The 15,988-nt window shown below is 40.3% G+C and overlaps 1 protein-coding gene and 1 non-coding gene across 3 annotated transcripts in view; one reads left to right on the top strand and one right to left on the bottom strand.

Annotated features, from left to right (window-relative positions):
- The window catches only part of LOC108040838 (matrix metalloproteinase-2), a 79,109-nt gene that overhangs the window by 46,096 nt on the left and 17,025 nt on the right, over positions 1-15,988 (bottom strand). The window contains exons 2-3 of one of the 2 annotated variants that reach the window (XM_017118468.2): positions 13,996-14,097; positions 13,669-13,874 (exon numbers count right to left, since the gene is read on the bottom strand). In XM_017118468.2, coding sequence (XP_016973957.1) covers positions 13,669-13,874; positions 13,996-14,097 — 308 coding nt within the window. Of the gene's footprint in view, positions 1-3,231; positions 3,769-13,668; positions 13,875-13,995; positions 14,098-15,988 lie in introns of those variants that run through there. The other variant, XM_044461862.1, reaches the window with a different exon arrangement.
- Positions 6,951-7,022, top strand: Trnam-cau. Its single transcript has one exon. It is a non-coding gene; the product is annotated as a tRNA-Met (tRNA).

Here is a 15,988-nt window from a genome sequence, read left to right as displayed (position 1 = left end):
TCTCTTTATAAAAGTAGTAACGTCTTAGGATAATTATTGGGTTATATTTCGTTTCCATTTCCTTTCACAATTAACGCTACATTACTTGGCCAACCTTTTCCTAGAGTTCCTTTTATTTTCCCCCTCACTATAAATCACTCTGGCAATTTGTGTTTTCCCCAAACTTGTTCTCTGTCGATAACAATGGATCATCTCGAACCTGCAGCCATAATCTTTACAGCACTTCCCCGGTCCATAATCTTTCATTAGGACCCTGTGTACTTTACACTCCAGTTCACACAGCATCCTTCCAACCCATTTGTAGGCCGAACATATTTCAATTTCCCTTGGCCACTCTCCTCTCCAGCTTCCTGCCAATTTATTGCCCCTTCATTGTTTTTCGCCCGCCTGCGACAATCCCAAAATGTCTGAAAACATTTAGGCCGCATTTCATTTCATTACGTTTTTATCATTTTTCGGCTCTAATTTCATTTTGAGCATATTTCGGTCCTGGTCTTTTCATTTGTGGGGCTTAATTAATTCCCCCAAAAATATTTATAACTTTCGGGCTCAATACTGGAAACATATTTTAATTTATATTTCTTTGAGTGTGTGTGGGTGTGTGGCTTGTCAATGGCTAAGAATCTAAGAAATTTATGCATGACTGCAACAGGGTCAAGTTGCAAAAGCCCTTAGCCTTTAATGCCACGCAGCTGCTGGGAAAGCTGGGGAAAAACAAAAACTGAAACAGAAACTGAAAGAACTTTTAGCCCTTTTCCATGGGGTTTGTGGGATGGGGGTTGGTGGGTGTGGATCCAACTCCCCAGATAAGCAGATTTATGAGCTAAACAACGAAACTCAAATAACTGGAGACACAATTCGGTTTTTCGGTTTTCGTATTGGCTCTGGGTTCCGGGATTGAGGATTCGGAGGTCCTGGAGAAGCGCCCGGAAGCGTGAAAGCCAGATAAAAGCATACACACCCAGAAATATGCGAGCGGAAGATTTATGAGCATACAGGACAGGAGAGGACATGAGGACATAAGGACAGGACACCAGGATGTGGATGTATGTGGCGTGGTGCGATGATGGGCAGCAGAATGTCACCGGAAGTGCGAAGCGGGCAACTATTGACATGTCCTTTCCCCCCGAAAAAAAAAAAGAAAACCGCCCTTTTCATATAACATATACAGAGTAACTCCAGACGTGTGGATAACTTTACGTTGCGGTCAGGAAGGGAGAACCAGGACGAGGAGGAGTAGCCGGAGGAACTGGACAGACATCCCATCCCCAGGTAGGTAGGTGTCAATTTCGTTTTCATTAAGTTGCTTCTGCTTGACTTGCTCCTGACCAGGGGTTCTCTTAATTTGCGTCACTTTGCTTGGACGGCGTGGCTCAAATTTCAACAAAAAATAAAAACAACTAAAAAGAGGGGAAACAACTGCAAAGCGGCTGCTCTTTTGTAAAACAAGAAGCGAAGGCAGCAAAATCAGCAGAAGCAAAAGCAGAAGCCCTACTTACGTTTCGTCTTCATTTTTGCATTAATTAATACTTATTACAAAAAAATATACAGCAGGAAAAGGTAAAAGCAAAAGGCCAGCGATATTCCTTGGTCCTCATTTTTGGGTCTGGTCCGAGTTTCGGACTTTGGGGCTAGGTAAAATTTTAATCACTTCCTTCAGCGGCTACATTTTGGTTTCATTTTGTTGCTGTTGCTTAATTTGGTTGAGTCTTCTTATTTTATTTTTTTTGTTTTTTTGTGAAGGGAGGGCTTTTCGGGCTGTGAGTTGGTAATTTGAGTCTGTTAACATTTTTCTGGCGAGGAAGGGAATTTTCTTTGTGGCTGCGCCTAACCTAGCCAGGGACTTAATTAAAACTAATTCCATTTATATATAATATGGAACATTTTGTGCCAGCGACAAACGATTTTCACTTCATTTTTGTTTAATTGAAATTTTAGCCAGTCTTTGTCTTCCACGCAAATCTACAAAAGATGCTAAGTCTCGGGGCGAACAGGCAAAAAGGCAGAGGAGGGTTGACTTTTTGGCTTAAAATCTTTTGGTTTTGTTTGTGGCGAGTTGTTATAAACAAAGCCGGAGATTTAAAAGAGCGGGGGAGTTAAAAGGAAAGTTTGTAAGGGAGCTATTGGTGGGCTAATTTGGCATATTTCAAGGATTTTATTCTTTTTCATTTCCCTTTGGCTTTTTGTGGAACCTGTTGATAATTACAAGTATGCCAAATTTAAATTTATTGCTACACATTCATTTTTTAATTATTGTTAAAGAAGTTAGTTAGACCTTTAAAATATATATATTATATATAATAAATGTATTATTTTTTTACACTATTTCCTATCACTTTTTAGTAAAGAAAAATAGTTTTTAGAACATAAAAATAGTAATTCAATTTTTTTGGTTAATTATTTAAAGTGTTGTATTTAGTAATTCCCATTAGGATATTTCAAATAAATAGTTAAAAAAATTCAATTTCAGAGCGACATTTTAATTAAATTATCTTACCTTTTAGCAATCGCTTTGACAAAAATCATTTAGTTGTATTAAATATAAATAGAATATTATGAATGCAAATCAGGCGAATGAAAAACCCGCGTGCAAATCAATAACATTAATTTCAACACACATTCAATTAATATAGTATCAGCGAAAAACTCAATTGCGCCAAATTAAAAACAGCAAACAAAGAATGAAAATCGTTAGAAATGGGACACTAAAATAAAACTAGTAATCAACTAGAAAATGTTTGACAATTGATGGTTGATTGCAGACAGACAAAGTGGGGACAAAAAAATCAGCAAACCTATTTGCATTTTAGTGCTATATATATATAAATGTATATTCCTAATTGGCAGGATGACAGCTGCAAAAACAACGACAAATACAACAACGATGCCGATGAGAAATTGTGGTGTATAATTTCAAATTGATTGCTGGCATATGCCAATAAGGCTAATGGCCGTAGCCGGAAAAGCGGGTGAAAATTGTGTAATTTATGAAGAGATTCGTACGGCACTTAATTAACATGGAGCCCAGGAGGAATCGGTGGGAATCGGAGACTACCGAGGGTATCGAGGCTAATTTCGACCAGAATATATGACCCGGCAGAGAGTGCAATCTAATATTAATGTCTTGTGGCCGCCTGCATTTATTGGCACATAAATCACTGGGTAAAATCACAGCTCTCGGAGGAGAAGGAGTTGGGGGGGGCTAAAGCCGTCTTAGCCAGAGGCACTTACCCGTCAAGAAGGCTCCTCTTTGTCGTGCACTCATTAGGAGGAGCACATCCTTTTCTGCCGGCTGCACCACTTGGTCGTCCTTTTCTTTTTCGTGACTTTCTTTCATGTCAATTAATGCGACGCACTCTTCAAATATTAGCAGACATTATGTGCCTGCACTAAGCCCTCGGCTGCCGGGGCTCTTAAAGCGTTTCCGGCGCAGGAACCAGGAACAAGGACCCGGGATCTGTTTGCACAATGAGCACACAAATGACTTGCAGCACTTCAGCCTGGCTTTTTGTTCTTTAATCGGGGGCATTATTGTGATGCCTCCACTTCGACGACGACGAGGATGACGACAACGACGACGACGACGACGAGTCCTTGCGGGGATTACGTGTTGACGTTGAATGCGCCGCTGATTCATGATTCATGTCTAGAGTGGCTCACTTCCTTTCCCGTTTCCAGCTGATCTTGGTGCTCTGGCTTGGGGCTCCTTCTCCGGCTGAGGCTCTTCACTTTCCTGGTGCTAACTCCTTCCCTGGGAGCACCACTCACACTGACCACTTGGCAGCAACTGAGCTCCGTGCCAAGTGTGCCGCCGTATTTCAATGAAAAGTGTCACCAAGCTCAGCTCGATCTCGGAGCTTTTTTTCGCAGAGCTTTCGCATGAGTATAAGAGATTGCTGCGCAGGCGCATCCTTAATTGCTTGTCGGGTTTTCAAACGACTTCTACCGGCCGACATCGTTAAACTTCGGCTCAGTTCGTGTTCCTTCGGCTCGGCGGCTCACATGTGAAAATTAAAAGCGCTTAACCACAATTAACAATTGGCCTCCCTCACTCATTTGCCCGGTCCCAACAAACAAACAAATTCCGCTGGACCAAACATTAATCAAGACAGTTGTGACACTAAAACTCCCATCTATTAATCAACTAGGGCTCAGAAAAGAGCCAAAAAGAAAAACTAGTAAGCGTACCGCCTGCATTAACTGATTGTTGTTGGTGCGGTCCGGCCAGGAAACTTGTCAGTTTGAATAAAAGTTTGGACACCGGTCAGTTGCTATATCGAATCAAATCAAAGTTCGATTTGACAGCCAGACAAACAGACGAACCGAAAAAGGATGCCCGGAATTGATGTTGTTCTTTCCGATTTGCCCGAAAAACTCAAGCTTGGAGTGGAAACTTTGCGGCCAGATGACCAGTGCAGCATAACCGGGAGTTCAGGAGTTCGTATTCCTCAAAAAACCCACCCACTTTCGCCCCAAAGCCAATATCAATTTATCAATTAATGCGGCTAATGAGCAGGCGAATTGTGACTCGTTGCTGTGTCACTTAATGCAAGGCTCCCCCCGAACATACATACATATGTATTGCTAAATTAATTAGGATTCGCTCATCATCAACTCTGACACATAGTGGCATAAATATATGTATGTGCACAAAGTATATAGATTGTCTGCCGGGCGACTTGGCGACCATATAAACGTAACGAGATTTCACCGCACAGCAAATTGTTGTTGGGCTTTAATTGACAATCAAAGCAAGTAATCAAATTTGCCTCCTGACATTTTTCATTAGAATTATTATGTAGTTACAGAGAGTATAACCCAGTTGCGATTGCACAGCCCCACTTTCTTTGGCGTCCTTCCCTCCATTTGACTGTATCAACAGCATTATATCGCGCCCACATCAAAGGCGTAAAATTGTGTGGACAAGAGACCTTTAATCAAAAGGTCCCTGGGTTTATGCGTAGTGCAGAGTTCACGGGAATGTCTTACAGAGTGGGCGGAAACTGACACGGAAAAATTGAATGAAACTGACAATAAGGGGGTAGTTTTTTAATGGTCTTTTTATAGGAAGAAAATGTACCTTTATCACTTCACTCCAAAAAAAATATCTGAATAGTTCAAAGTCATCAAGTTATGTTGTGGAAATTTAACTTTCATTACAAAAGAAAAATTTTGTTTAAAAAATATACATTTACGATCATCAATCCTGTGTAAGCTTTATTCTCCTACACGCTGTAAAACAAAACGTCCTTAAACGATTTCACTTTGTAAACTTTTAATCCCATTTTATTTTACAATTAAAACTTATTATCGTGTAAACATATCTTACATTTTTTATTTATTACTTTTCTACTTGAAAAACTTTGCCTGGGAAAATTGCTGCTTGTTATATTTCCCCTTTTTGATTAACTCAATGCGAAAAGCCTCAAATCCCATGTTTACTGCAAATCATCCCACAATCAAATGGAGAAATTCTAGTCGGGGGAGACACCAGAAAATTAGAGAGCTCCGTTTTTTTTTTGCGTTTTCGGTTCGATTTGATTCTGGCGCTTGTCATTTAATATCCGCAATTAAAGTGGTCATCAATCAAAACGAGACCTAAATGAATTAAAAGTAAACGAAAGAACAAAGCAAAGGATGAATGCACAGGCCACAACAATAAATAGAGGGAGCACAAGAAACAGGGAAAAGAGAGATGAGAAAAGGAGCAAATGAACGGGAAACGAAAGGAAAAGAAGCGACAGAAAAGGAAACCAAAAAGCACAGGCAACAACCGAAGTATGAAACCCAACACAAACATCCAACGCTTACACACACAGTCATACCAACAATGACCGCTATCGCTGTCCAGTTCAGCACTGAGAAAAATTAAACATCGTATGTTTTTGTCTAAAAATATCTCTCATGTTTCGATATAATTAAATTATTTATGTTCCAGATTTATAAAACATTCTGACTTATATACTAATTTATAGACCACAACATCCCAAATAATATTAAGTATCCGCCTTCAATTCTTAAATGGTTTTTTAAGGCTTTAAAATAATTGACTTTTTTAGTACGAAATATCAATAAGTTTAGTGTACATTTATTCCTGCCCTACCCGACTCCGCTCATCCAGGACAGCGATAAACAAGTGCTATACAAACAAAGACAGCGCTGTACGCTGAACCATTGATGATTGAACAGGACATTAATCTAACAAAATGCAGACAGCCTGCAGGAACAGGGGCGTAGGGACGAGGGGGTGTGGTTCGGGGGCGAGCAAATCAACTGACCAACTGTGAAAGTGTCAAATTTCAAGCCACACATTGTTGGCTCCGTCTCCGATGCCCAACCCTCGACCCCGACCCCGCATCCTGGCCATCCGAATCCTTGTGGTTGCCGCTGCTCCTGGCGACGTCGGCCACGGAAGCAAACATAATTACGCGGATGCCAATGCTCCATAGATATGTATAATAATACAGCAGGATCATACGCAGGCATATATATCAGATATATAGTGTGTTTGTATACCCGGTCAGCGTCATTGGCTTTTGCGTCATGGTTCCAATTGCTTGTGGACCAGAATTAATGGCAATATAATGTGTCACTGTGAATTTATGGCTATATTCAGGTGCATTTTAAATGAATTGGTAATGCGGATTTTTCAGGTAGTTATTTCAATTTTTAAGTTGTTACCAAATCTGTTAGTTGTAGAACCCGTTCTTAAACAATTTCATCACCTTTAATCGTTGTTGATTAAAGTAACACCACAAAATATAGCTTTGGTTTGTTATTATCTAATCTGATTTTATATGATCCAGTTTCGATATCGCTTATCACACTATTAAGTTTAATTGGTACCTATAGTTTTCATAATTTGTTGGTTTGATTTCACCATCCCTTTATTTGCAAATTATCTGTTTGTCACCCTTAAATTAAGTCGTTTTTCCAGGAGTTTTCACATGAGCAGAGTGGCGCAGTGGAAGCGTGCTGGGCCCATAACCCAGAGGTCCGAGGATCGAAACCTTGCTCTGCTATCGTTAAAAGTAATTTTTTTATTTAAATATTTTTTATTTTCTTAAATGGTTTCCTTTATATATTCAAAGTATTTTTATCCAAACAATGTTCAAAGAACCAGCTGGAATTTTGTCTTGCATTGTTATGAAAACATCGTGCTGATAGCCCACTCAACATTCCCTCCACTTTTAATGAAGTTTTGCCAGAAAAATTTCGGTGTCGAATCACAAAAGTGACAAAATGCAATCGCTTTCGTAGGTCCAATTGCAGCGTCATCTCGTTTTGATGGTTTTGACACAACAGAGCAACAAAGGCAGCTGAAAACCGTCAGTTGAAGCTGCTCATTTGCTGTCCATGGAAAATTAGACGCTAAATTAGCACACAAAACTGATGCACTAACGGTCTCCATCAGGGGCAAAGTCTGGGCAGCAAAAGTGGGTGGCTTTGGGCGACTGGGTGGCTAAGCGACATCCTGCGAGTGTTAAGTTGCCCAAAAAGGACGTTCTGCAACGGCGAATGTGAGTTTGTGCTGCTCCTGATGTTTCTGCGGCACAGTGACTGATGTGGCACAAAAACCGAATGCCCAGCCTGACTGACTAGAATCCAGCGGAAAAACAAAGTCCCTGCCCATTACACTAAGGAAAATGAACAATCATTTTGATAATTCATTTAGATCAGGAATAAACAACTATGTAACCATAATAAGGATTAAAAAAAATAATATCGAAAAATATATAAATAGATGTGATTTTGAACAAAATAAAGTTTAAAAAAAATTGGGAAAACTTTAAGTCAATTTGGATTAAAGAAAATTTAATAAATACACATTTGTTTGTAGGTCTTAATTAATAATTGTTTTAATACTTAAGGGACAATTAATTGGAAAACAATTAAATAATTTTAAGAAAATATTGCTTGCATCTCAATATTATTAAAAGGAAATGTGGTTCAAGGGAACTAAAACGTGGACAGTGTTTTTTGATATTTTTGTGTGTGCATATACCAGTCCTTTGCCCCCGGAATTGACACGTACAAAAAGCGGACCGCTCGTCCATCCGCTTCCCCTCCCCCTTCCAGTCCTGTTAACCCCCTCCACCAGCTGCTGTTGTTGCGGCTGTGTCAGCGGGCGGTTGGCAAATGGGTTTTCAATGGGTTCCGTCCCTCAGAAGCCCATGCCCAATCCTCCGGACTCGATGGCTCGAATTCGGTTCGCCCGCAGCTCAACTCGAACAGGAAGCGAGGGACTTATAGGCATTTGTGCGGTGGCAATTTCTGCAGCCCACTTGGTTATTAAATTTTGAAATGCTACACCTTGTGCGGTATCGGATTGCCGACTCAAGGAGTATTCGCTAAGACAAAGGATATACTGCACGTACATTTCTGTGTGTTTTGCGTATGTGAGTTTGTGGGTATGGGTATGGGTATGTCGGAGGAAACACCAACCTATATGCTATCAAAGTTCATGCAAAATTCAAAGGCCCAGCGCCAGCATAAGAAAATATGCCACATCATAAATTTGGCATATCACGGGGCTTCGGGTGTGTGTAAGTGCAATCCTTTCACAGACACTGCCCGCACACAGACAGATGTTGACACAGTTTCCTTGAGCTCCGTCTGAGCTCAGCACAAAATGTCTATTTTAATATGAACCCAAATTGAGGATTTTATTTATGCACGAGCTTAGTTTACAATACTAGCTAGCTTTACCTCAAGGAGCTCCATTTTGCTCCCTACTGTACGCGGCACTTTTGTTTCTCTGGGCTCGCTGTTTTTTTTATTCACCCTTTTGGCTCATAAAAACCGCCCAGACAAGTGGCAAATGACTTAAAAACACACAGATACGGAATTCTATGAAAAAATATCATAATAAAAATCTCCAGCAGTTAAAATAATTGTCACAGTAATAAAGCAATGCACAAAATTATTACTGACCCTATGGAGGGCAGATCAAAGGGTTATAGGAGCTATGAAAATGTCCTAAGACTATAAACTCTAATTTACTTGTTATAAATATTTATTTTTATATTTCGATTTTTGGTATCTAGTTCCCCTAGGTAGAGAATTTTAAACTAAAGTGAAAATGTTGAGGGCTTGGTGCTGAATACTAATTAAAAAGAATACTTTCTATGTTAATTATATATGAATACCCTAAGGGAAATTCTAAATCTATCTCTTTTAGCTTAGGAAATTACCACCTCCTACCTGTCAGTTAACCTGGTGAAGACTCCTCCCATTAGCCAAAATATTGTTACCCAAATAGCTCAGTTCCTACTTATAAGATTCCATTGGGGCAGTTCCTTAAAGCTGCCCTCTGCCAGTTGCTTACTGCCAGCAGTTACTGGGTACAGTACGGTTCGCTGTTGCAATTCTGTTCTGGCTGCACTTGCTTCGTTTTATAGCTGGCAAACATTATGGCCATGATTAATGGCAGATAATAATTTCGAGTGCCGAGCACTTGACAGCATACGAAAAGTCAGAAAACTATGGCCAATGGACGCCCATTAGCCCAGGCCGCCCCCCGAAAAAATGCACAGTGGACGGATGGAGGACTGAGGAATATCAGAGGAGGAGTTCGGGAGATGGAGGACGAGTAGGAGGAGGAGGGGGCGGACATGGACGAGGACGAGAAGTATGAAAGGACAAAGTGCAGTAAAGGCAACTCTGCAAATGACTGCTGCAAAATAAACAGCAACAGCAACATCAGAACAGAAGCTGAAGCAGCATAAAACTATTGCCATGTTCTGTTTGCGGCATTAAATGCCCCCCTCTCGCTCCCCTCTTTATATCCTTCCCTTTCACTCTCACTACTGCCATCTGTTTCAGCCTGGTGCGTGTGATTTACTCCGCCTGGCGTATAAATTATGATGAGAAAAACGCTCGCTGGCGTTGATCAGCAAATTATTTTATGCAAATTAAGAATCGTAAAAAAATATGTTATAAATAAAGGAATATATAAGAGGAATAAATGGGGCAAAGTAGTGGTGCTGTAGGAGAAAAGTCAACGGGGTAAGTTGATATCTTTGGGTGCCAGGGTCAGTTGACCACAATTTGGTTATGGTTTTGCATTCATCCAAAATTGATTTAGCCAAACCGTTCTCCAAAACATCACCCCCGTTTCTAAATTTCTCTTGATGACTTTTGTCTGTCACAGCTGTTGCAAAATGACATTTAAAGCTTGCTTTTTGGCTAATAACTGGGTTTCGGATTTAATTAATGGTTGCAGATAGAATCAAAGCAAAGTTAGGAAACATTTTTAAATCCAAGATTTAAAGAGGAAAAATGCAACTATATCCCTAAGAAAATGCCTCCCTTTAAGCTTTGATCCAAACTTGATCTGGAGTTTGCCGGCGAGTTTCCGGTTACATCCGTTGGTTAAAAGCTTTGCCATCAGGAGGAAAGACACCAAACGGGCCAAGGACACAATGCCCCACAACCAATGAGTGCAACTCGAGGTGGAGCTGCATCTTTGGCCAAGGATCCGGTCCTTTTCTTTTGTGGGCGTGGAAGTGGCCGTCATAAAATTACTTTTTATCATTGCAACATGGACAACAGAATGGCGCTTTTGGGAAGGTCCTTGTCTCCTCGAAATTTTACCGAGTGGCACATACTTTTTATGACGTTTGCCACAAGGCATCCGTCCACGTCGCCGCTTTATGTTGCGGCAGCTAAGAGGTTGGCCCACGTGCTCGTCCCCACATTTTTCTCTCAGTGCAACGTATTAATGGCCCGCATGCACGCTAATAAGCATAAACGCAAACGCAAGAATGTGCGTGTTAAGGACTCTCACTACGATTCGCTCCTTTGACTTCATCGTGCACTTTATTAATGTTATTAAAAATCTAACAAATGCCCAGCAAGTGCGCAGTGCACATTCGCTGCGGTTTATTAATGCCACAAAAAGGGGCAATTAATGGACAGCCCTTGACCACATTGTTGCTGCTAATAGAGAGAAAACTGGAAAACAAGCGAAAACTGGCCAAAATGAAACACCCTCAATTAGGCGAAAAATTCTCCGCTGCTTTGGCAACATTCCCTTTGCAAAATTTTAAGAATTTTTCAAACAATTTTCCCAGCTCTTCTAAAAAAAAAAGACGGATGAAGTGCACTTTAAGCTAGAACAAAAGGTAAATGGGAAAAGCAACAGGTGCGAGCACCAGTTTTCCTTTTATTGACACTTTTCCTGGCTTGGACAATTGTTTGCCGATGCATTAAGAGAGAAATGGAAAATGAAAAATGGAAGTTTAAACAGAGTGAATGAATGAAAAAGCATTTTTTTGCTCAATTCAATAGCCATTTGACAAGTTGACTCTGGGAAACAAGCCCGACTGCATCAACTGACTTAATTAAGACAGATTTAAGTTAGAGGAAAAGTCAGTCAACACTTCACAATGGGCAAAGTGTGAAAGCTTCATTTGCAGCCAAGTAAATGCCACATTACGACTATTGCCATTGCCAAACAAGGATTCTCCCCCTATTCTCCTGCAGGACAATTGCCAATTTAATTTAAACATTTGCGCAAAGTGCAAGTTTTTGGTCACTTCCGTTCAAGCTGAAGCTGCTACTGGCACTTGATTTGTGGCTACACTGCAAAAATAACATCAATATATACAAAGACAATTAGTCTCCTTATTATTAACATTTTTTTTCTAAATAAATTAATTGTTACTAAACAATCAATGTTAGACATGGTGAAAAATGAAACACATTTTCAATTAAACAATAGATACGATCAATTCTTTCTTCTTTCAATGTCAAAGAGTATTTAATGGGTATTTAAATGCCGCACTTATATTAGTCTTATACAAATGTAAATGATACAAATTCTCTATTTCTTTCATATTTTTCGGTGTAGCCAACAGTTAATATCTTAAGGAATTCTGGGACGGCGACAACTTTGTGGCAGGATGTTGTCATTGTGTGTTTTCGCGAAAATGCGGTGAAAACAAAATGAGTACAAAACTGCTAAGAACGACTTCCGTCCCACAATTTCCATGCTGAGCGGAAATGGAAAAACACTTGCCAACACACAATCACCAAAGCCACCACCACCCGGTTTTCATCTCGTCTCCTCATTTTCGCTTTGTGCTGCAATTAAGGAGAACACATGCAGCTTGGCCAAAAGCAGGTCAATACATATTGGTGGCCCCCATCCCTAATCTTATTTCCAACCTCATCGGTATATGTATATTTCATGTAAAGTCAATTTGATGCGAGCAACCACCGCTGTGATCCGGAATACGGGATCCGGGATCCTGGAAGCTGCGTAATGCTTTAATTTAGTCGCAATATTGTCCTGCCGTTTCTGCCCCTTTTGGTCGCTTGCCACTTAATGGCCAATTAAGGGTAGACGACACAAGAAATAATTAAATAGCTATCGCTGCATGAACCCCAATGAACCGAACGCAGGGAAGCTGGCAGCTTAAAGGGCCACCACGGCGTATGTGCAATGTGGCGATGAGCTTTCAACTTTGCCAGCTCAGCCCGAATGTATGCAACTCGCTGGCGAAAGACCAGCAGCTCCTCGAAGCTATGCAAATTTAATTGGAAAATTTCTTAATGAGATAGACTCTGCTACTGCCACTGCTGCTTCTGCTGCCCATCTGCTCCTCTGCCCATCGTTTAATATTTCAAGCGCAATTATGCAGCTGCGCATTAAAAATCAAACACAACACTAAAAGTGACAGCTGCAATCAGAGCGCCTTCGTTTCGGCTCATCGTAAAATTCAATTTGGCGCAAAGTGTTTAATGAAAGCGGCCAGCATCCGACCATCCACCACCCGCTTTTAAGTTTTTGCTGCCCAGCGGGTCATCTTGGCCAACAGCCGGGAACGAAACAACAGCCAACTAAGGTCCCGGAAAGCAATGAATTGTTTTACATAAAAATAAAAACAAGCTCTCTGGCATCAAATTATGCAATCCCATTCTGGGGGCGAGTGCAATGGCCGTAATAAAAATTAACAAGCTACGCAACGTTTGAGTTTTGAATTAATTGACAGCGCGTATGCACAGGACAACGGAGCAAAATAGGGTGCAGGAACAGGATTGTCAGAAACAGGAGCTCTCCTCCACCATCCAGCTTCTTCTCTAAAATTATAAATTCGCATCTAAATGAACGCTGCAAAATTAATGAACTGCATGCAGTTTAATTGAAATGAACATCCGCAGGAGGGCAAGGAAAGCCAGTCGATGGGGGGTTGCCAAGGTTTTGCAGGGAGAATCGGGACTGCATAAAACTCATCAAAACTGGCAGGGCATCGCCAAAGTCAAGACAGCGATTTAGTTTCGCGAAATTCACAAGAAAACTTCAACAATTTAAGCCTTCAATACGCTTTTAAAAAATTAACAAAGATATATTCTCTATTAACGCTTTAAGTTTTATCTAACACATCGTACAAAAAATGAAAATCAAATAATAAAACCAGTCTTGCTGATTTATAGTCATCATTTTGTAACTAAACTTTTTATAATAATTTTTTTTAATTTTTGATTAATCTTTTCTGGCCTAAATAATTTTTGATCTTAGAATAATAATAATTCATAATAATATAAAATCATGTACAAAAGAACCCTTTTTTCATCCTTCTGCAGAGAATTGTTTACAGAAAGCCATAAATATCGGTTACAAATCCGTGTTAGATTTTATTAAAATGGAATAAGCCAACTCACCTCCATGTAAGATCCGTTTTCGACCACTTCGATCCCTGCAGAGCGTAGCGCCGCACCCGTCTTCTAAAGCCGCCGACGTCGTGATCCAGATTATCTGGTGAGAAACTATACGCGTTCTGCTTGTCGCCCACGCCGCATCGAGGTCGCTTTATTAGCCGGGCCGTTGCCGAGTCGATTTGGCCCGTAACTGGAATGTTGCCAAAAGACTGCAGACGGTAATGTTAGTTGTGAAATTGTGCATAATAGATGCGGGGGTTCTGTGGCTGGGATGGCATGGCATGGCTGGCATGGCATGGCATTCCATGGAGTGATGGGGATGGCTCTTACCTGGAGACTCCGGATTGCATCTACCAGCTGCTTCTCGGAGCGCAGGGCGCCCGTTTCCAGGTCCGACTTGGGCAGATAATCAAACTGCATGAGGTAATTGTACTGCAAGGAGAGATGGATAGATACATTAGGGAAGTGTGCCAAAGGAACGGGTATCTCAACAATGGCCCTGTCTGCCATATGGCCAGTTCGGTGAGCCAAACTATTTGTCGTTTTGCAAATGATGCTGCCTGCCAGCATCAACAAAAAACCATCTCACACAAAAAAAAAAGGACCAGGACCAAAACTTTTTGCATAAAGTTAATGATAAAAGCAACGCCAGATAGGACGGCGGCTGGCAACAACAAAACATAAACAGCAACAAAAACTTTAACATTAATAGCCCAAAAAGTATGCCACAGAAAAAAGTGCAAGGAAACATTGATGGAGAAGTGCTCGAAGGAAGAAAGCTTGGCAGGAATGTAAGCCATTTCCATATCTCCTGGCCGAAATCATAAAGCTGCCTTCTAGGGCTACTCGAAAGTAAAGGGTCCTGCATAAATTTAGGTATTTTTAAAATCAATCTTTAAGTTTGTTTAATATTTTGGTAGCCATAGAAAACAGCATATTTACAATAGGACAAAAAACTTAAAATAACTCATTTAAATAATTAGTCATTGCTAAATTAACTTTCATAAGCGTGTTATAAAATCAGTTGATATTTGTTAAGCATTTAATACTTTAAACTCCATGGCCAAATTATAATTTCTGATGATATAATAATCTTTAAAGCTTTATTTAAGGCATCGATATATGTTTTTATTTACCAGGCCGAGCCCCCTTAAATTTTTTTTTTGCGATAACAATATTTTGCCTTATATATTTACCCCATTGATTGGGAGTATTCCCTAGGGAATTACTTATGGACCCAAAGTACATATCTATGTATACTGGGTCATAACTGTAAAGTGCGAAACAGAACGCAAATAGAACCCAGCTCGAATATCGACTCGATTCGGTGGCCATATGTGTTTTGCCTCTGGATTTACATATTTTTACATCGCGTGCGCGCATATTTATTAACTAACGCACACAGTGGCACGCAGAACAAACTTGACACATACACCAGCAAATTACGTGACCTGCAAATTTAATTTTCTCTTTCATTTTCCCACATATGAGAAAATTGTCACACTCGCACCACGTTTTTCCCTACTGCCCCTCCTCCTCCCCCTCCTCACCACTCGGAACTTTTCGATTTTTGCCTTACTTGTTATTGTCAGACGCTTAAAAAATTGTGCACCAAAAGAGAGGAGTACAAACTTTTGAATGGCCAAACGATTTGCAAATTTCATGAAAAGAATCGTTAGCCAAAAGTTGTGGTATTGGCATTGGTATTGGTATTGGTATTCTTATAGAGGCAACGTGATGTGTGGCGATTAGTTGGGATTTATTTCGAATGATAAATGGCCCATCTACATTGTGTTTAGGTGCTGAAAAGTAGCTGTGTGCGATGCATATAAATGCACAAATCAAATTCCAACTCGGAAATAGCTGGACTTTAAATAATATTAGCTAAACTTATGGCAAAAGAAAGTTGTTTCTTTAAGAGCTTTTACCATTCTCAATAGTTCTTAAATTTCCTGTATTGCTCTTAACAATAAAAATCCTATCAGCTTTTAATTATTTCCTCTCAGAAAAGCATAAAAGCGCACAGAGTTTGATTGCTGAGTGAATCTGCAGATTTGATTCCACTTTTGTGACTTTCCCTCGAATGAGTCACAAAAGAAACACTAAAGTAACCACATGTTGTAGTTTAAACTTAAGGAAACTTTCCTGGTTGGAATAACAGCAGAATGGCCGAGGGCAGCATTTTGTATGCTTCTGCCAGCCATTTTATTTATTATTTTTTTACGCAACTCCAGCAGCGTTGCAAGTGCATCAGGTTCGCAGTAAAGGGCAAAGGAGGAGCAATGGAAATAAACCCGACATTGCAGCCGGGGGCAGATGCAGC

The sequence above is a fragment of the Drosophila rhopaloa genome, unplaced genomic scaffold, assembly GCF_018152115.1.
Source record: "Drosophila rhopaloa isolate 14029-0021.01 unplaced genomic scaffold, ASM1815211v1 contig_115, whole genome shotgun sequence".
NCBI classification, from domain to species: Eukaryota; Metazoa; Arthropoda; class Insecta; order Diptera; family Drosophilidae; genus Drosophila; species Drosophila rhopaloa.
This window is presented reverse-complemented; position numbering and strand designations above follow the sequence as displayed.